Source organism: Leptopilina boulardi, unplaced genomic scaffold (assembly GCF_019393585.1).
Source record: "Leptopilina boulardi isolate dan_hultmark-lab unplaced genomic scaffold, ZJU_Lbou_2.1 LbouV2_362, whole genome shotgun sequence".
In the NCBI taxonomy this organism is placed as follows: Eukaryota; Metazoa; Arthropoda; class Insecta; order Hymenoptera; family Figitidae; genus Leptopilina; species Leptopilina boulardi.
Genome location: NW_026137932.1, coordinates 15,478 through 37,954, shown reverse-complemented (window position 1 = coordinate 37,954; position 22,477 = coordinate 15,478). Strand labels below are relative to the sequence as shown.

Genomic DNA, 22,477 nt, shown 5'->3' with positions numbered 1-22,477 from the left:
ATTTTTCGTTTCTTTTTTAATAATTCCCACGGAATCCACGAGGATTTTATATTTTAGTTTTTTCGTTTCTTTTTTAATAATTCTCACGGAATCCACGAGGATTTTGTACTTTAATTTTTTCGTTTCTTTTTTAATAATTCCCACGGAATCCACGATGATTTTATACTTTAATTTTTTTGTCTGTATTTCGAAATCCGCAAAGAATCCACGAAGATTTTATACTTTAATTTTTTTGTTTCTTTTTTAATAATTCCCACGGAATCCACGAGGATTTTGTACTCTAATTTTTTTGTCTGTATTTCAAAAATCCGCGAGGAATCCACGAGGATTTTATACTCTAATTTTCTTTTTTCTTTTTCAATAATGCTTACGGAATACACGAGGATTTTATACTTTAGTTTTTTCGTTTCTTTTTTAATAATTCCTACGGAATCCACGAGGATTTTGTACTCTAACTTTTTTGTTTCTTTTTTAATAATTCCCACGGAATCCACTAGGATTTTGTACTCTAATTATTTTGTCTGAATTTCAAAAATCCGCCAGGAATCCACGAGGATTTTATGCTTTAATTTTTTTGTTTCTTTTTTAATGATTCTCACGGAATCCATGAGGATTTTGTACTCTAATTTTTTTGTCTGCATTTCAATAATCCGCGAGGAACCCACGAGGATTTTATACTTTAATTTTCTCTTTTTTTTAATAATTCTCACAGAATCCACGAGGATTTTATACTTTAGTTTTTTCGTTTCTTTTTTAATAATTCCCACGGAATCCACGAGGATTTTATAGTTTAGTTTTTTCGTTTCTTTTTTAATAATTCCCACGGAATCCACGAGGATTTTATATTTTAGTTTTTTCGTTTCTTTTTTAATAATTCCCACTGAATCCACGATGATTTTATACTTTAATTTTTTTGTCTGTATTTCTAAAATCCGCAAAGAATCCACGAGGATTTTATACTTTAATTTTTTTGTTTCTTTTTTAATAATTCCCACGGATTCTACGAGGATTTTGTACTCTAATTTTTTTTTCTGTATTTCAAAAATCCGCGAGGAATCTACGAGGAATTTATACTCTAATTTTCTTTTTTCTTTTTCAATAATGCTTACGGAATACACGAGGATTTTATACTTTAGTTTTTTCGTTTCTTTTTTAATAATTCCTACGGAATCCACGAGGATTTTGTACTCTAATTATTTTGTCTGTATTTCAAAAATCCGCAAAGAATCCACGAGGATTTTATACTTTAATAATTTAATCTTAAAATTTAATCTTAAATTAATCTTTTTTAATAATTCCCACGGAATCCGCGAGGATTTTATACTCTAATTTTTTTGTCTGTATTTCGAAAATCCGCAAAGAATCCACGAGGATTTTATACTTTAATTTTTTTGTTTTCTTTTTTAATAATTCCCACGGAATCCACTAGGATTTTGTACTCTAATTATTTTGTCTGAATTTCAAAAATCCGCAAGGAATCCACTAGGATTTTATGCTTTAATTTTTTTGTTTCTTTTTTAATAATTTTCACGGAATCCATGAGGATATTGTACTCTAATTTTTTTGTCTGCATTTCAATAATCCGCGAGGAATCCACGAGGATTTTATACTTTTATTTTCTCTTTTTTTTAATAATTCTCACGGAATCCACGAGGATTTTGTACTTTAATTTTTTCGTTTCTTTTTTAATAATTCCCACGGAAACCACGAGGATTTTGTACTCTAATGTTTTTGTCTGTATTTCAAAAATCCGCGAGGAATCCACGAGGATTTTATACTCTAATTTTCTCTTTTCTTTTTCAATAATTCTTACGGAATCCACGAGGATTTTATACTTTAGTTTTTTCGTTTCTTTTTTAATAATTCCCACGGAATCCACAAGGATTTTATACTTTAGTTTTTTCGTTTCTTTTTTAATAATTCTCACGGAATCCACGAGGATTTTATAATTTAATTTTTTTGTTTCTTTTTTAATAATTCCCACGGAATCCACGAGGATTTTGTACTCTAATTATTTTGTCTGTATTTCAAAAATCCGCAAAGAATCCACGAGGATTATGTACTTTAATTTTTTTGTTTCTTTTTTAATAATTCCCACGGAATCCACGAGGATTTTGTACTCTAATTTTTTTGTCTGTATTTCAAAAATCCGCGAGGAATCCACGAGGATTTTATACTCTAATTTTCTCTTTTCTTTTTCAACAATTCCCACGGAATCCACGAGGATTTTATACTTTAGTTTTTTCGTTTCTTTTTTAATAATTCCTACGGAATCCACGAGGATTTTGTACTCTAATTATTTTGTCTGTATTTCAAAAATCCACAAGGAATCCACGAGGATTTTTTGCTTTAATTTTTTTGTTTCTTTTTTCATGATTCTCACGGAATCCATGAGGATTTTGTACTTTTATTTTTTTGTCTGCATTTCAATAATCCGCGAGGAACCCACGAGGATTTTATACTTTAATTTTCTCTTTATATTATATTATATTGTATTCTAGACTAATAAATTCTGATGAGGAGGTCGGTACCGATCTCGAAACGTTAAAAAGATATGTTTTTGTCTTTTACTGAGTTCCAAAAAGATTGCCAATAATCGAATTTTTAATTATATTTAATTTTCTCTTTTTTTTAATAATTCTCACAGAATCCACGAGGATTTTATACTTTAGTTTTTTCGTTTCTTTTTTAATAATTCCCACGGAATCCACGAGGATTTTATACTTTAGTTTTTTCGTTTCTTTTTTAATAATTCCCACGGAATCCACGAGGATTTTATATTTTAGTTTTTTCGTTTCTTTTTTAATAATTCTCACGGAATCCACGAGGATATTGTACTTTAATTTTTTCGTTTCTTTTTTAATAATTCCCACGGAATCCACGATGATTTTATACTTTAATTTTTTTGTCTGTATTTCGAAAATCCGCAAAGAATCCACGAGGATTTTATACTTTATTTTTTTTGTTTTTTTTTAATAATTCCCACGGAATCCACGAGGATTTTGTACTCTAATTTTTTTGTTTGTATTTCAAAAATCCGCGAGGAATCCACGAGGATTTTATACTCTAATTTTCTTTTTTCTTTTTCAATAATGCTTACGGAATACACGAGGATTTTATACTTTAGTTTTTTCGTTTCTTTTTTAATAATTACAGCCAACTAAATTTCTCGATTGATTGCTTCTTTCGTTACTGTTATGTCAACTAAATTTTTGTAATTTTAACTAAAAGTGCTCCACCAAATTATTTTATTATCATTACATTATTATTTTTCTCAGTGCGGAATAAAATTTTTTTTTTTATTTTTTATTTATTCAAATTGAAACAAGATATTGGGTTTTGTATTGTTATATCATTCTTTTGTAGGGTAGACTGGGGCAAGAACTACATTTTTTCGCTTTTTGAACTGTAACTCCGAATTCTGAGCCGATAAATACGGAAAGAAATAGCTCAGAAAAAAGTCGGGAACTTAGTTCCGAAGTCCAAGATATCGTGTCTGGTTCATGACAAATTCAAACTGACATTTTTGATTAAGTAGTGAACATTTTCGAAAGTATTTAAAGAACCTTCATGATTTCTTGGTGAGCTACAATATGACTTTCTCATAAAGAGCCTGATTTAAAAAAGTCCGGAACTGTTTATAAAAATTTCAGGGTTAAATGAAAGATAAAAAAATTTCTTTTTTCTCTTTCTATTTTATATATATGGGGATTCCATATGAAGTGATCAAGGTGAAAAAAGTTTTTTCTCCTATCATGCCCAAACATAGGGCATTTTGTAGTACTATTAGATGGTGATTTTTGGTAAAAATATTTTTCTATTTCAACCAATATTTTTTTGACCAAAAATTTCATTTTTTTTGGTCAAAAAATTTTTTTTTTCAAAAATGCATATTATCAATCAAAAGGGCATAAAAAAACCTATTAAAACTGATATTGGAAAAAATTTTTTATTCAATTGTGTGAGAGATAGAAATTATTAAAGTAAAGGGTATCCTAATTCTATCCTTGATCACTTCATATAGAATCCCTCATATATAAAATTAACACACATTTCACGTATAAGAGAATTTTTTTGAAGAATCTGAAACAGAAAAACCATATTAGAGAAAAATCGACGCCGGGCGGGATCGAACTCGCGTACCTGATGACAGAAGTCCAGCATGTGTCCACTGTGCTATAGAACCAAGTGGTATTTCCAGCATATTTTTCAAATAAGAATCTCACTGGTTGAGACTGGAGCGCGACGGGCAGCTGTGCACCAGAGTCACGAACTAGTTCCGTACTTTTTCAGGTTCGCGTGTTACATTTTTCCATTGCGAGCAAAAGCATAAAGTTAGGAATGTAATATAGAAATACTCATTCGAAATTTTATAATAAGTTGTCGACTCTTCAGGAAATACATATGAACTAATTTTGAGAAATTACTGAAAAAAACTACTGTATCAGTTTTAGGTTTTTCTAGAACATTTCCTTACTTTCTTCTGAACTTTCATGCAATAACGGGGAATGTTCCTGAACATCTCCAAGACTTGACGTCGTATCCTGGAGTCAGGGAATAGTTCCCGACTTTTTCGCGGACTATTTCTTTCCGTGAAGACAAAAAGTAAAAAAGATTTGAAAGATAGTCTCCTTGGCTACATTTTACTCCGTAAACACAACTTTTGATCTCTTAATAAGTGCCGGCTTTAGCTACCTCGGCGCCCTGTGCGAGCATATATGACCAAATTTTCTGAAAGCGCCCCCAATCAATTAAACAAATTGCTGGCGCCCTGTGCGACCGCACAGTCGCGCACTACCCTAAAGCCGGCACTGCTCTTAATGATTCGGAGCTACAGCCATTTTACGCGAACGTTGCAGATAGTGATTTCACCCCAAGTATTGGGGTGAGATTTTAAAAAATAGCTAAATAAACAACACTAACGCATTCAGAAGACTCAAATTAATAAAAAATACCTATCCTTAATTTTTATTTTTAGAAATTATTCTCGAAATGAAATAAAAAAATCTAAAAAAAATTGTGAAACAAATTTCAGTTTCACTAATTGCATTGTAATTTGTCTGCTTTATTACCAATCGATTTGAAATTCAAGGCATATGTGCGCACACTTCCATCTCAGTGGGCACGGGGACATGGGATGTCTTAAAGACGTCTTTAGGACGTCGTTTAGACGTGCATGTCCGTCCTAAGGACGTCTTAAAGACATCTTTTGCCCTAAAGACGTCTTTTATACATGCGACGTCAATAAGATGTCCTTGGGACGGACATGGACGTCCTAAAGACGCCTTTAAGACATCCCATGTCCCTGTGCCCACTGGGGTCAGTTACACTTATTCCAGTGGGCATGGAATCAAATTTCTAAGTCGTAAAATACAAAAATAAAAGCCAAATAGTGATCTCGCCCCAATCTAGTTTACTGTAAATTACAAATAATTAATAAAAATGTCAAAAAACAATTATTTGTCTTTGATTTAGAGGATTCTTGGTGTTGTAACAATTGACCCTGACACCGGGACTATTGTTACACTTTACACGCCAACACTTAAATACTTCTAGTTAATTAAATAATATATGGAAGTAAAACACTTATGCCTTTTCAAAACCAGATAATATAGCTGTGATTTTACCATATTGACATAGAAATAAAAATGAAACTCTAGTCACTATAAAATATTTTCTGAAAACTGTAACAGAGTTCCCTGGTCTCTCCTACTACAAATAAAATTACCAAACAATTAAAAAGTTTGAACAATTATTTATACTTATACTTCTTATAAGATTACAATAATTTATAAAGTTTGATCAAGTATTTAAAGATCAATTTTTAAAACTTGATCCGCTCGAAATAATTTTTAAATAAAGCGTCAAATGTTATGCACTTAGGATCCTATCACATGGGACAGAATAGCAGAATAGATTTCAGCAAATATAAAGTTAAACTTTAGCGGTCAAGTAACGTTTGTCATGAGAAACTAAACTTTAATTGGCTGAAATCTATTCTGCTTAATTCGCCAATCTGCCCCTTGTGATAAAGCCTTTAAGGTGTCCATGGGAAATTCGGGAAAAGCGAGAATTGTACAGGAATTTATTTTGATACGGGAGATGTACGGGATTTTTTCTGCAAACGGGAATTTTATGTATTCATGTTTGTAAATATACATTTTTCTTATAAATTTAAATTTGCATACTTTTTTATGAGTATTTAAAATTATCAAAAACATATATAGATAAATTAAGCGGGAATTTTATAAATTTAAACGGAAAATTCATTTTATGTTTTTGCTGGGCATCCTGGACGATTTTTTTAACAGTATGTTCGCTTTAAGCGTTCAGCGGTGATATTTCCAAATAAATGTTGCGGGCTTCTTATTCAAAAATGTCACTTCTATATTCTAAAGAGCGCTTCGTTTTTTAAAAAATACTAAATTCTATTTAAAAAAATAAAGTTTTATACATCCTACTTATTATTATTAATTTCATTTACAAAACAAATTTGCTTTAAAATATGATGATTCCTGAATTAAAAAATATTTAAGTTTAACATATGTGACAGGGAAAGTTAAAAGGGATCTATGGGTAAGAAAATCGATTTTTACTTTCTTAGCGATGTTTGTTGTAGATAGTACGTTCTTTTCAGTTTAAAGTAGGATACTTTGAAACAATAAAACATACAAAAAATCCAATGTGACAAACTTTCCTAAAATTGATCAAATTCGCTTAAAACTCGTTACTTGGGGGATTTCGGTGTCGCTGATTACGAATCTGATATCAGATTTTTAAAATTCAAATTGCGGTACCATAATGGCTGATGACTTTTTGAAAATTAATCGGATTCGCGTGGAACTCGCTACTCGGAGGTTTTCGGGTCCGCTGATTACGAATCTGGTATCAGCTTTCGAGATTCAAATTGGCGGATGACTTTTCTAAAACTTAATCGGACTTGCCATTTTAATATTTGATACCATCAGATTCGAAATCAGCAACCTTGAAAACCCCCGTTTATCGAGTTTCAAGCGAATCAGATCAATTTTTAAAGAGATTCGCTATATGGAATACGCCATTTTGAATTTTAAAAATTTAATACCAGATTCGTAATCAGTTACCCCGAATATTCCAGAGTAAGAAATTTTATGCCATAAAAACGTTCAGAAGCATCAAAATCAACTTATTAATTTTAAACTCCTTTTTCTCGAAATCGTATTTTTGAAACGTAGGTCCCTATTAACTTTCTTTCAAATATTTAAACACTAGATTGTTTAAAAGTTTAACCGCAACAACGCTCACAACGAAAAATACTGGATTAATCCGTTATAGTTTACTTTATGGTAAACTATCGAATCTAACCCACAATCTAAAATTTTTGTACGTCACAGATAAAGAAATTAGCGATTTCAAAATCAAAAAAAAATATAGAGAGGGAAACATTTTTAAAAAAGAAATTGGCATTACTTAATCATCGTACATTCTCAGAATCTCCGGAGGAGAAAGAAAATAACAGAAAATCAAAATTAGGAAGTAAGTTTGAAAATTCCAAAATTATAAAAAAAACATTTAAAAAGTGCAGATTTCGAAAAGAAAAAATAAATGTTCAATATACAATAAAGACGTAAACAAACAGTTTTTAAGGTATTTGTTCACTTTAGATAATGCTTTTAAAAGACCAATTTTTAAAATTGATTTTCTCAGCTCTGTTATTATAAATATATGTTAACTTTTTCGAGGATCTTAATAAATAACGGATGTCACAAAAGTATTGAGACGAACTTAAAGAGCCGTGGGCTTTAGAAATAAATGAAATGAATTAAAAATGCTGAGCAAAATCTTCAGTTTACTTTATTATATTTAAAAAAAAACACATTTACATGGTTTCCAATGGGCCATTATCTTCGATTTTTCGAAAGATTTTGGCGTGAAATTCAAATGTGTCTCAAGACTTTTGTAACACCCGTTATTTGGAGAATAAAAAAAATTATTTGCTCTTAAATTTTATTTCAACTTATAAACTGCAGATGACGCCTAAGTTAAACATTGAATTTTCCAATGGCGGACACTTATTCTCCGAATCTGCTGAATCTATGATAATAAATCTTGGGATTAACTGTTTGCCATTGTACAATTCAATTTTGGAGGCTAAACTTTGACGCTATCTGCAGATTATAAAATGAAATAAAAATTAATATCAGACTATTTTTTTAATCTCAAGATACGTGTTAAGATTTTTAAAAAAGTTTAACATTTTTTTATAATAACAGAGCTGAGAAAAAAAATCTTAAAAATTGATCTTTTTAAGGCCTTCTAAAGTGAGCGAGTAACTTAACAGAAAAACACTAGTTCACGTTTCATTAGTTTGCATACTCTTAAAGACAGAAACTCACCCACCTTCACTCGTTTAGTTAAAACTTCTGTTTCTAGCTTTGTTACCATAATGTTACGACTTTACTAATTAATAATTTTTTTGCAGTCATGAAACCTCTTTCGATTCCTACTCGTAGACTGGAGTTTGATGCAATCAGTCTAGGTGAAGGTATTAATTTAATTTTCGTGTAAAAATAAATTTTTACGTGCGCATCCAAGTTTTGCGAAATTGTGCCAACATCGGTGTACTGCGAAGAAGAACTGCAAAATTAAGGGGGCAGTCCACGTTCGGGCCGTTATTTCGAGCCTCTTTTTAGAAATGGTTTTGTGAAGAAACCACACACGATAATGAAAAAGGGTTTTTCGTCCTTTATTCTACCACTCTTATAGTTTTAAAATATTATAATAATTAAAAATAATAATAACACACACGACCTTGAATCGTCCTTGACCGCAAAATGCAGCGACCAACATTTTGGCAATATTTTGATTACAAATTTTGGTCAATCGAAAATTTTTTTTTAAATTGTTCATTAGACATTTCTACAGAGGTCAGGACACGAGCTTTTTTAAAAATATTATCTTGCGTAATTTTTACATCATTTATAAGCTCGAAAAAATGGTCAAAAAAGAATTATTTTGAGAAAAAGACTGCCAAAATGAGAGATTTGAAATTTTTTTTAAAAAACCTCATGTCCTGACTTGTAGAAATTTCTAATGAACAATTTAAAAAAAAATTTCGATTGACCAAAATTTGTAGTCAAAATATTGCCAAAATGTTGGTCGCGGCATTTTGCGGTCAAGGACGATTCAAGGTCGTGTGTGTTATTATTATTTTTAATTATTATAATATTTTAAAACTATAATAGTGGTAGAATAAAGGACGAAAAACCCTTTTTCATTATCGTGTGTGGTTTCTTCACAAAACCATTTCTAAAAAGAGGCTCGAAATAACGGCCCGAACGTGGACTGCCCCCTTAATTGGCAAACTTTTGTAAAACTTGGTACTATTTTTTAGTTATTAGTTCACCTACCACTTAAGTTTAATGCATTTAAATCTTTAACTGTAGAAGTTTCTGATTCAATGGATGACGACAAACAATGCTCTGTAAAAAAAGTTAGTCACACATCTCCTAAGCAAAAGAACCCTCTTCGTGCTTCTGGTATTTCAAAATTCTATTTATTAATCATTTACGATTTTTAGTAAGGCCCACTTGACTATATATATATATATATATATATATGTTTTTTGAAAATTAAATTAAAATTATTTTTAATTTTGCACGCTTTAAGTAAAGTACAGCATGCTCCAATCCTTAAAATATTTTAGATTAATAAAGTCAGCTGAGAAAATACAAACAAGGGGTAAATACGAACAGTAATTATGTATTTCAGCTTAATTAAAAATTTTAAAAATAAGTTAGGCATGACAATTTTAGCATTAGATCATCTATAAGAGGTTCTGAGCATTGCCAAATTTTTATTTTGACAATATTGGCAGCAAGATAATCGAAGTTATCTCCGAATGCATAAAAAGTTGATTACCAATGAAGGACCTTTTTAGTATTTCTATTCGTATTTGCATACAAATTAGAAATATGTCACTTTCAACATTTTCCTTTATTTTCTATTATAAGTAGAAGAGAAAATAAGTTTGATTTTGGTTTTTTGCTACTTTTTGTTGCTATTGTCGCACTATTTGTATTTATACCTAAATTTTGTGCATTTGGGGTAAATACGAAGAGCACTATCAGCTATTTATTTTATGACATATCCACTCAGATCTTTTATTTCATCACTGTGACTTTTTCACGATTCTCATTGAGTGCCGTTACAGATAAAATAATATATTTAATTTGTTTTTATCAAATTCGATCAAATTGTATAGTTTGGGTTTTAATGAATTAAATAATGTTTCTATAACACATTGTGTCAAAAACTCGATTGAAAATTAGTTTTAAAATATCCAGTGCTTAAAAGGAGAGGAAATCGTACTTTTTGTAACAGTTGACCCCACTACTCGAGTCTCGCTTCCCCTATAAATGCGCCTAGTTTTCTAAAGACGATAATTTACGTCAATAAAAAGAGGGGCACAATTTTTGGGCATAGCTAAAAATAAAAAGCATATTTTGTAATTTCAGAATAGAATTCACTAAATCTCCATGGGACAGAGTCAATCAAAATTAGTGATTTCCGGTGATTTCTATTCTGAATTCCCACTGTATCGGGAAACTCACACTTTAGACGACAAAATATAGGCTTTTTATTTTTCGCTGTACCCAAAAATTGTGAGGTGGGTAATCGCCTAAAGAAGATTGCGGTAAATTACCGCCTCAATTTTTCTTTGAGAATTGATGAGAATTTACAAAAAAAATTTAATTACTGGTATTTCTACAAACAAAGATCAAAAAAATTGAAAAAGCAATGAAAAGAACAAATTTTGCATAAAAAATGCAAATTTATATATTTATATATTAAACGTAAAATTATTTTAAATCAGAGATTGATAAGAATCCCAATTAAAAATTATGAAGTCTAAATGACGTATATTTCTAGGTCCAAAAATACGCATTTCTTTACGTCAGAAACGACGTAAGAAACGTAGTCTGAAACCACACTTTTAAAAATGTTTAAATAAACTTTTGTGTAGCTTTAGACGTATAAAAATTTAATTTGTTCGCGACACGAACTACAGCCGCCTGTTCCCTTTCATATTTGCACAAAAAACTACGTGCGGCAGTAACATACAATTGACATTTGTCACATTTGACGCATTTCTTTTCTTCTAAAATTTACGCAGGGGTGTCCACAACCAAACCATGTCCACAACCGAACGTCTAATCATACCGTTTTGGGTCCGTTTTAGGTCCGTTCTTCCTGAAATTATACTTGAGAATACTTTTTTCTTGAACCTTTCCTAAAAACTGGTGTTTGTATTTACCCCTAAATTTTAGTCAAGTTACAAAATTCCGGGATAAATACGAACAGTCAGTTTTGTGCGATTCTAGCTTATCTATATTGTTTGCTACTCCATAAACTTGTTCTCTGGAAGTGAAATAACAATTCAATGCAAAAGAAGACCGGAAGTATTATCTGTTAAAAGAAAAAACTTCTACTATTGTTAAAACTTAGGATATGCGTTCGTATTTACCCCATCTGACCCTATAGCTTTTATTGATATTTCTTGTGACCTAATAGAAGTTGCAAAAAGTGTTAATATTATTAATGTATTATACTTATTATTATGAAATTTTAATGTAGATACTGATTCAGGGAATAAGAACAATTACTTTACCTCAAGAAAAATTGACGACAATTTATTAGATGAGAAACGTAGTTCAGTTTCAAGAAATCGTGAGATATCTAATTCTTTAGGATCTTATGATGCTTTCGCTTCAGGTAATGTTAATCATCACTATTATGTTGAAATTATTTTAACTTAATTCCCTGAGTATTATGCTATGCTAAAATGCAAGAAGTCGACCTGAATTGTCCAGAAAATTGAAAACAAGGTAAATTAAACATTAGTTAGCTACTTAAGAACAGGTATCTACAATTACTTTTTTCTCAAAAAATTGAACAAATACCCATTTGAAACTTTCGTAGTCTCTTTTGAGTTCACGATACTGCAAATTTTATATTTGTCTATTTATTTTTATGAATTTTCATTATTTAATGAAATATTGCAACAATTTCATAAAATTTTATAACAATACAATAGTCGGCCAAACGCTGCAATAGTTGGCCACTATTAATATTAGCTTATTTTTGAAATGATATATTTAATTTGCCATCAAAACATCAAATTATTTTAAGGTAGTTAAGAGTCTTAAATTTGAGATATTTTTGTTTATTGCGAACTTTAAAATATTTGAGTTATTACAATTTGCTCTTACATTGTCTATATTACAGTTTTCCTTTAATTTTAAAAATAATAAAATAAAATGATCGACTACTAAGGAGTGTTCGAACCTCCCTTACCTTGTTTCAAATCGGTCAAATTTTTTTGAAATTTGTTACTCTTAGGTTTTTCGGGTAACTGAAAACAATTTTATGATTATTCGACCTCGAAAGTTAATATTTGCCCTTTAAAAATGGCGGTTAGAACTTACTTTAATTCAAAACGGTTAATTTTGCAATTCAGACGGTTGTCGTAAAATAGTAAAAGTCAGACGGATTTCTTAACTTTATTTGCGCACAATAAATTAAAAATTTATTACATCATAGGGGAGACCGTACCTATTTGGCACAGGGGTTGCTTGGCGCATTTAAGTTTATTTAAGAGTGTAAACTCGAATTAATTTTTTTCTCCACTTAAGTTAAAGTACTTGATGAACTATGAGTTTGTACAAAGTATCGTTATTATTCGTTGATTATAATCAATGAATAATAATGATACTTTGTACAAATTTGTAATTATTTTAATCTATACTCCACAATTATAATTATTATTGTGGAGTATAGATTAAAATAATTGATTTTGGAAATCCAAAGTAAATTTTTAACGTTTTTATTTTTAATTATGTATATCTTCTTAAGGAATGGTTTTTGGAAAAGCTCATATATGAAATTTTCAGCTTTAAACATTTGTTTTTAAGAAACATTACCAGGCAACCCCGGGTCGGGGTTACTAGGTGCACTATGCTCAACTCCAAATAAACTGGAATACAAAAAAAGTACAAAATGTATTTTAACTTTAGTTTTTAAAATTAAAGCTAACCCTCGTCTTCCCTACGACCTCAGGAAGTAATGTAAAAGAATTTTATGTGCTCAACAGGTGCTGCGCTTTCCTATACAGCGCTAATTTTCTACATGACCCATTTGGTTATCCTCTATGTTTTCATATTTTGCTTTTTGAGGTCGTATATGACAATGTTTTACGATTTTGTATATGTTAATTCAATTTTTTGTGCAAAACTTAAAGTCAACAAATTTGGAATTCTGGGTGATCTTTTCGATTTTAGAATGTTTGAATTGCTAAAATAATCTTTTAAAAATAAATTATAAGTTCTGACCGCCATTTTTACTGCCTTTTTCAGTCGAACACAATTAAATCTGATTTGAAGAATACGAATGGACAATTTTTAAAATTTTCCGCCAATTACTAAAGTATAAAATTCCATAAAATAATTTTTTTTAAATTTGTCCAATATAATCAATCCGCTATTCCGAAATTAGAAAATCTAATTTCTGATTTGAAATTAACGCACGAAAAGAAGAGATAAAGTGCTACTAAAACGTGTTAAGTCAGTAATTTTCATGATGACCGACATCTGACGCCATCTATTAATTTAATAACATATTCTATTCGTTGATTCAGCCCAACTCTCTTTAGTCAATCTGACTATTGTTTAATAAGTCCTACTGTTATAGTCTGTCGAAAATCGACTGTTTAGAAGCTATAATTATTAGTACTTTTTCGTAACCATACACTGTAAATCTGAATCAGTAAAATCTTACTGACAAAATAACGAGAGTAGTCCATCAATTTATTCAGAAACTATTTTTATTGGAAATCAATCATGTTTCATTGAATGATCTGTTATCTGCATTTAACTGATTCATTTAGTTACATTAAATGACTGACAATTTCAATGACTGAATATTCGATGAATATTTACTGAAAGTCAGTCATATTTCACTGATCAAAGTAAAGAAAAATCGACCACTAATAATCAACGATTTTCACTGACAATCAATAAAATATGACTGATTGAAATTTAGAGTGTAATTCTCACAAGAGTTGTGTTTTATATGCACTTCTTTCAGTGCGACCCGAAAATCCCTCATGTGTACCAAATTTAACAACAATTGGTTTGGCAGAAATTTTTTCTCTAAAGTGTCACGCGTCATCAATTTAATTTTTGCAACGTTATAATTTTGACACATATAGACGTTAATGACAATGTAGGGGTTAATAGTTCAAAAAATACGCATTACATAGCTAATGTCTTGAATTTGTGTGTATACTATTGAACGCAGGTGAATCTTCTTTGTAGAAGGTTCTTCTTCTTTAAAAGTCGATTACATCGAGAATCACTAAACAAGGTTTTCAATATACAATCGTAGTCAAATATGCATTAAATTTAAAATATCATAAATTATAATAAATTTAATCTACTAAAGGTTTTAATGATAGAATGTCTAAGCGCTTGGCCTTCCTGCTGGAAGGCCGACGCTCCGCACATTTTTCTATCCTGCCGGAAGGCCAGAGAAATGTTTTGCTGGAAAGCCAAACAGTTAACGACTTTCTCATGCATTGTGGGTTTGGCTTTACATACGCGGTGTAATATTTAAACTTAAAAAAAACATATAAGAAATAACTAATAATAAATTATATATAAAATATAATATAAAGAGTAATTCTTGTCTTGTAATCAACTGTAATAGACTTTTCGAAGACATGAACATCGACTTCAAAAGTTCAAAATTCTTTCAGCTGCCCAGCCCTGGAATTTAAATTTAGAGCCATGATTTTTAGTGCGTTGAAAAGTTTGTTTAATACCCTTTCCAACCATGTATAATTTTTTCTGTTTATCTCAATTCATATTAGTTGTATAACGTCATGAAATAGAGACTTCCGGAAGGCTAAGTTGGCCTGCCGGTAGGCCCCTTGACGTTCGATCATTAAAAATTACCTATTTGTATTTTTAATATTGTTAAAGTAAATTTTATGTTCGGTGAAATTTTAATAAAATTGGAAGTTATCATTTATTGACTCTGGGAGATTATTAACTTCCTATTTTATTATTTTTAATTTTCTAATAATTAATAAATAATAATTTTAATACAGAATTGGTAACTGATGAAATGCTTAATGCTATAGAGAAATCTGGGAATTCCAAATTGAAGAACCTTGCACAACTAGTAGATTATTCTGATTCTGGTATTAGTTTATTTTTCTATATTTATATTTTTTTATGAACATTGTCTATTATTCATCAGGATTACTCTTACTTCATATTCCATTGTAGATCTCTCAATACAGGATAGTTCTCCTCAAAAGCAAAGGAAAAGAAAAAATTTTAATTTCCAAGCAAGTCGTAATTATACAAAATCAAATGACTCAAGGGAATCTGGTATTTTAATTGCTTACTTTTTTCTTGATATAAAAGTTTAATGAACTTCATTTAACATGACTATTATGATATATGTTCATATTATATCAATCGATAATAATACCTTTAAAATAAAATTTATTAAATTTTCCAAGAATATTTAAAATTAAATTGATAATTCTTTTTATCATTAAACATCATTATTTAATATTTCATTTTATTTTACTTGAAAATGTTAATTAAAAAAGTTCTTGGCAGTATTGTTTGGTTAAGCTTTTAAAGTATTTTTACTTCATTAAGTTAATTTTTAGATGATACTTAACTTTAACCGTAACAAACATTTAATTCAATTAATTAGAATCTTGAGATGTAAATGTCTAAAGTTTTTTAATATTCCTAAATGTTACCTTAATCAACTTTAGTAATTTTAAATTTATTACATCTGAATGTTCAGAAATAATTTTTAAAAAAGATAAATTGAAAATATTAATTACTCTGTTAAGTCATAAATTAAATAAAGTTTAAATGCTCTTATTTTATAAAAATACCATTATCAGCTTTACTAGTTACTTACATCATAAATGTAAGATGTTAATTTTTAAAAGAAAATATTGCACAATTTAATAATTCTGATAATAAATTATTAATTTTTCACATCCACTAATCATTTATGAAAATGTAATGGCTTTAATAAAGATGGAATTAATTATTGTTCACTTTTAGATTTTTCGATAAATGATAGTCCTCCGCCAAAACATATGATGGAAAAACATTCACACTCTGCAAGTCATAATTATCGAAAGACTTTTAGTCCAGCTCCTAAAGCTTCAAACGAATGTGGTACGGTTTTAATTATTTTTTTCTCAAAATTAAAATTCAAAAAACTATTTAAAATCAGCATTGATTAATATTCATATTGTGATATCCGATAAAAATATAAAATTAAAAAATCAAACGAACTTACCTGTGTGAAGCTCGATTTTAAAGGCGCTTGTATACTTCCCCCGTTCTGAATATGTTTCCGTCGTGAAACAGTTTTCTAAGCTAGAAATGAGTTTTCTAATTCAGAAACCAAGTAAAAAAATTGTTTCTGTGGCAAATGTTTGCAGAAAGGGTAATGCAGCGCGTGCGCGATGAGCCTGTTGCATTAGAATTTCTTCAAACATTTGCCACAGAAACAATTTTCTAATTTGATTCTTAAGTTAGAAAATTCAGAACGGGGAGGTATACAAGCGCCTTAATTATATGTAGAGTCTCGTTCGAGAAATAGATAACTTGTAGTACCGCTATTTCACACATGATGTCGCCACGATTCTCAGATTTTAACTCTACAGGTTTTCGTCTCTGCATATACTATCACAAGCTCGTTTAAAGTCACTTCCTTAATTTTTATGGGCCGGTTCTTTGTAGGGTGGGATAAGATCTCTCGAACGAGACTCTACATATAATTAAGATCGAATTTCACACATAAGTTCGTTTGATCTTTTAATTATATTCCAAGTGTTATATATCGCAATTATTTTCCAAGTCTCATTCGAAAGATAAATAACTTGTAGGGGTTTAGAGCATAGTGAGAAACTCGTATATATTTGGGTAATTACAAAAGTTTATAAACAAACACTTTTCATAAGTATTAACATAATAATAATAAGAATGCTAAATGAACACAAAACTGATATTAATAATATTATCGACAAAAAAACTTATTACGATAAGATTGCTTTAGCGAATTGACTTCGATCCTTCGTGATCGGCCTGTTATAGAATTTGGCAAAAGAATGGGCTTCTTTTGACCAACCTGCTGTGCTTTTAATTATATCTAAATTCACGCTATTCTTAAACGCAGCTGAAGTTGATGCACGGTGTGTGCTTTGAGCCCTGAATTTATTGCTTACACGACTATCAGACAATACCACTTTGATGCATCTAGCGATTGTCTGCGTGGTTGCAGCTACAAACGATTTTCTCGTTGTAATAAAGAGACTTTGAAAATTTTCTCGCAATGATTTCGTACGAATAATATGCTTCTTTAAGGTAGAGGCAAGACATAATTCAGGTTTTTCTTTGAATTTCGGTACCAATTACAAAGGTTGCTGAGCACCTGGTTTGGATGTTTTTATCAGCTCGTCAATTTTTATACGAATTCCTTCTCCATCTTTTGTAATATTAATCATCTTAGTCGACGCTGAAGTTTGAATTCGATGCGCTGTTCCCAAAGCTAAAAGTACTACTAATCTGCAGGCTAACTGCTTAAGATTTAAAGGAATCTACTGGAAACTATGATGCTAAATAATTTAACGTTGATTATACGTCCCAAATTTCATCGTAACGTGATTTCGGTGGCCTTGATCAATTATTTAAGGTTCCATATGAAGCACCAGCGTTATATCTGTCAGTTAGATTTTGAAGGACATTATTTTCTTCAATTTGAAAAATATCAATATCTTGCGAGATACAAAATTCCTGCCACTGCTTTATTGCGCTATTATATTGTTGGACTGTCGCGTTTGATAATGAGGCTATCATCAATTCAATAGATGCCTCTGGTACTCCTCCTTTCAAGAAGGGCTCCCTGATAATCGTCCTACCAGAAGTTAATAGAGAAATAACTAGTGGATACCACGATTGTCACACTAACGAGGTACTATGACAATCATTGCATTTAGATCACGATGCCACACGCAATACTTTGATACTTTCGCATTGATTATAGAGGCGAATCAATTACCATCTCAGGTAAACCAATTTTTTACCACTTTACGGAATGCCTAGTCAGGTAACTTCTATTCAGTATCAATATTTTTTATGCGTGATCCATTGTCAGCTTCGACGTTGCCTTTTGATGCGCAGATCCAAATTTGTCTCTCTTCACAACATAACCAAATGTTTCTTGTTATCTCGTTGAGATGACGAAATTGAATACCCCCCATGCGATTGACGTAGGACACCGTTGTGGTGTAATCAATCCCCAACAATATTTGACAATTAGACAAGTGACTTGCAAATCTCTTCAATCCTAAATAACACGGTAGTAATTCCAGGTAATTGATATGATTTTCTTTTCTGAATTCGACCAGAAACCCGATGTTAATTTCGTCCCACAAAATGCTCCCCATTCAGTGGTTGAAGCGACAGAAAAAGTTTCCAACTGGTAGTGAGGATTTTTATAGGCGTACTGGCGCGAGTTTTTTGACCACCAATCAAACTCTATCTGAAGAAATGATTTTAATAGCATTTGAGCATCATAATTACCCTTGCTTTTACATAAAGTTAAGTACCTCTCTTGTTCCAATAACTTTAAATGAAGCCAGCCATAATTGACTGATGGACAATAGGCTTCAATGTGCCCAACGAAGGAAGCGAATTCTGTTATTTGACATTTATTTTTAACTTGAATTCTTTTTAAACTTTTTTGCATACCTGTTATTTTTTCTTCTGGTAATTCCAAAGTCATATTTTCAGAACTTAAAATGAATCCCAGAAATTTACATTTTTTGCTGGGAATTTACTTTTTTGTATTAATGAATCCCAATGATTCTAGTAGTTTTTGTTTTTTGTTAATTTTCTAAACATTGATTGTAATTTTTTCCAAAGCATAACCAGTCGTCTGAATAAACTACTGATAGAAAACCATCTACTCTCAGCACATTAGTAACAGACTTTAAAATCTTTGTGAATATGTAAGGTGCAGTACATAAGCCAAAAGGAAGACATACTAATTCAAATAAGGCGGCTTCCATAAATGTCACGAGTTTTTCGGGAATTTTTGACCTACCCTCCACCTTGTCACATTTATCACATACATTAGCGCCATTTTTTCTATATGTTGTCACAAATTTCTAGACCCCACCCTCTCCCTTGAAGTGTGACATCATTTATGGAAGCCGCCTAATACACCATAGAATGAAAATCTAAGATATTTTCTACTGCCTTTTTGTATTGAAATTAATAAATATGCATCTTGCAAATCTAAATTAGTCACAAACATTTTATTAGATAATAATTTTATCGCAGTTTGTATGTCTTCCGTTTTGAAATAATCATCATTAATGAATTTATTTAAATGTTTTAAATTAAATATAAATCTCTTAAACCCATTTGGTTTGGAAACAAGCAAATAAGTAGATAAAAACATGAAGTCTTCTCTTGACGATATCTAGAATACTGTGTTCTCTGATGATAATGTTTCCCTTTGTATCCCGTTTTGGACTGACTCTGGGTTTTGCAAGACGGGACTTTCCAGTTTCCCGAGGACTGGGATGATTTAGCTGGAACTTTGTTTACTGCCTGTACCTTAGTGTTTGTCCAACCTTTTCCATGGACTGTGCCGATTGCAGTTTAATAGATAATTATTCACCGAACAAAAATTCGCCAGGCGTTGTTTTTGTCAGAAGTTCCTTCACTTTTTTGTCCAAACTTGGGTGAATAAATACCTTACGCGTTTTGCTCATCTGGAAATGAGCATCTGACAACAATTTACCAGCATCAGACAAAATTTTATCATTGGACCACGATTCTTAGAATCATCCTTATTCGTTAAATTGATCAATGACGATTCTACCTCTAATTTCACAGTAGGTACCTCTAGGTGACAATTACCCTTTCTTGGGTATAATTTTAGCAGTTCTTGTTTATCTTCTTTTTTATACCATGTTGAATTCAATCTTTTCACCGATCAGCAAGTTCTGAACGTAAATTAATTTTTCTTGAATCATCATTTATAAGTTTATCACGAAGTATTTGAAGTGTTTCTTTAACAAAAGGTTCCTGTATGATATAATCATCTTTAAGTATTGAGGTATTCGATTTTTCTTGAATCACATTGTCGACTTCTCCAGAATCGATCTCCTGTTTGTCAGAATCATTTTCCTGTTTGTTAGAATCGATCACCTGTTTGTCAGAATCTACATGTCGTGGTGAAGATGACGCTAAAAATTGTGTAAAAATATATGAACTTAGTAGAAACTCAAGTTCAATATACGTGACTTATTCTACATCAAACGTGTAGTTTCGCCATTTTATGCCCGGCATGTCTCTCTCCAGATGAGAGAGCTCTCCATCAATAATCTCTTATCGTGAACCACTTGAAACTCACTGAGTAACATACCTGAGTGATCTAAATGATCGCCGCTTAATGATTCCTCATCATATGCAGAGAATCTTTGCCTCCTGTTATAATATAGGCTCTCGTGATAATTATCACATGGCCGGTGTCGTTTATCTTCACGAGACCTGCTTCGTTCCCGGTGTCTTTTTCCTCAAATTATCTTAATTCGACGGTACAATTCGTTAATAGCTGGTGATCTGGATCTTCGACGTCCTTTACGACTTTATCCTATAATTAAAATTTATAAATTTGTGATATTTTAAACTAACAATACTGAGATGTGGGACCTAGTGCACGAAAAACCTTATGAAGGGTAACAAGTATTGGAACTTGGGATAGTATATGTAGAGACGACAAACTTTAGAGATTAAATCTGAAGATCACGGCGACATCGTGTGTGGAATAGCGGTACTACAAGTTATCTATCTCTCGAATGAGACTTGGACTATAATAAAATTTTAAAATATATTATGATTAATTTGTCACTTAGTGAAAAAAAATTAAACGATGTTCAATGAATAATAAAATTTGCTAATTTCTTCAAGAACGTTTAAAGTAAAGGTGACAATTTTTTATATGTATAAATTAATGTTCATTAATGTTCACTTTTAGATTCTTGGGAAAATGATAGTCCTCCGCCAAAGCATATGATTGAAAAACATTCACACTCTGCAAGTCATAATTATCAAAATACTTTAAGTCCAGCTCCTAAAGCTTCAAGCGTATCTGGTACGATTTTAATTGTTTTTTTTCTCAAAATTGGAATTCAAAAAACTATTTAAAATTAGCGCTGATTAATATCTATATTATTATATCCGATAATAATACAAAATAAAATTTGCTAATTTCTTCAAGAACGTTTAAAGTAAAGATGACAATTTTTTATATGTATAAATTAATGTTCATTAATGTTCACTTTTAGATTCTTGGGAAAATGATAGTCCTCCGCCAAAGCATATGATTGAAAAACATTCACACTCTGCAAGTCATAATTATCAAAATACTTTAAGTCCAGCTCCTAAAGCTTCAAGCGTATCTGGTACGATTTTAATTGTTTTTTTTTTCTCAAAATTGGAATTCAAAAAACTATTTAAAATTAGCGCTGATTAATATCTATATTATTATATCCGATAATAATACAAAATAAAATTTGTTAATTTTTTCAATTACGTTTAAAGTAAAGATGACAATTTTTTATATGTATAAATTAATGTTCATTAATGTTCACTTTTAGATTCTTTGGAAAATGACAGTCCTCCGCCAAAACATATGATGGGAAAAATTTCACACTCTGCAAGTCATAATTATCGAAATACTTTAAGTCCAGCTCCTAAAGCTTCAAGCGTATCTGGTACGATTTTAATTGTTTTTTTTTCTCAAAATTGGAATTCAAAAAAATATTTAAAATTAGCACTGATTAATATCTATGTTATTATATCCGATAATAATACAAAATAAAATTTGTTAATTATTTCAATTACGTTTAAAGTAAAGATGACAATTTTTTATATGTATAAATTAATGTTCATTAATGTTCACTTTTAGATTCTTTGGAAAATGACAGTCCTCCGCCAAAACATATGATGGGAAAAATTTCACACTCTGCAAGTCATAATTATCGAAATACTTTAAGTCCAGCTCCTAAAGCTTCAAGCGTATCTGGTACGATTTTAATTGTTTTTTTTTCTCAAAATTGGAATTCAAAAAAATATTTAAAATTAGCACTGATTAATATCTATGTTATTATATCCGATAATAATACAAAATAAAATTTGTTAATTATTTCAATTACGTTTAAAGTAAAGATGACAATTTTTTACATATATACATATAAAAAATTGTCACCTTTACTTTATGACTTCTTAAAAAAATAAATTAACCCTTAAAGCGCACCGTGGGTGTTTGGTATCCAAATTTACCTTTTGCTTACCACAATCTTCTACTGTATCGAGCAGTC

The 22,477-nt window shown here is 30.5% G+C and overlaps 1 protein-coding gene across 12 annotated transcripts in view; it reads left to right on the top strand.

Moving 5' to 3' along the window:
• Positions 1-22,477, top strand: part of LOC127286549 (GATA zinc finger domain-containing protein 8-like) — a 40,365-nt gene that overhangs the window by 5,276 nt on the left and 12,612 nt on the right. For 2 of the 12 annotated variants that reach the window (XM_051313016.1, XM_051313011.1), the window contains exons 2-11: positions 8,462-8,524; positions 9,426-9,518; positions 11,617-11,754; positions 15,149-15,241; positions 15,330-15,434; positions 16,137-16,253; positions 21,133-21,249; positions 21,443-21,559; positions 21,755-21,871; positions 22,066-22,182. In XM_051313016.1, the coding sequence (XP_051168973.1) occupies positions 8,462-8,524; positions 9,426-9,518; positions 11,617-11,754; positions 15,149-15,241; positions 15,330-15,434; positions 16,137-16,253; positions 21,133-21,249; positions 21,443-21,559; positions 21,755-21,871; positions 22,066-22,182 (1,077 nt within the window). Of the gene's footprint in view, positions 1-7,120; positions 7,516-8,461; positions 8,525-9,425; positions 9,519-11,616; positions 11,755-15,148; positions 15,242-15,329; positions 15,435-16,136; positions 16,254-21,132; positions 21,250-21,442; positions 21,560-21,754; positions 21,872-22,065; positions 22,183-22,477 lie in introns of those variants that run through there. The other 10 variants (XM_051313017.1, XM_051313015.1, XM_051313014.1 and 7 more) reach the window with 10 other exon arrangements.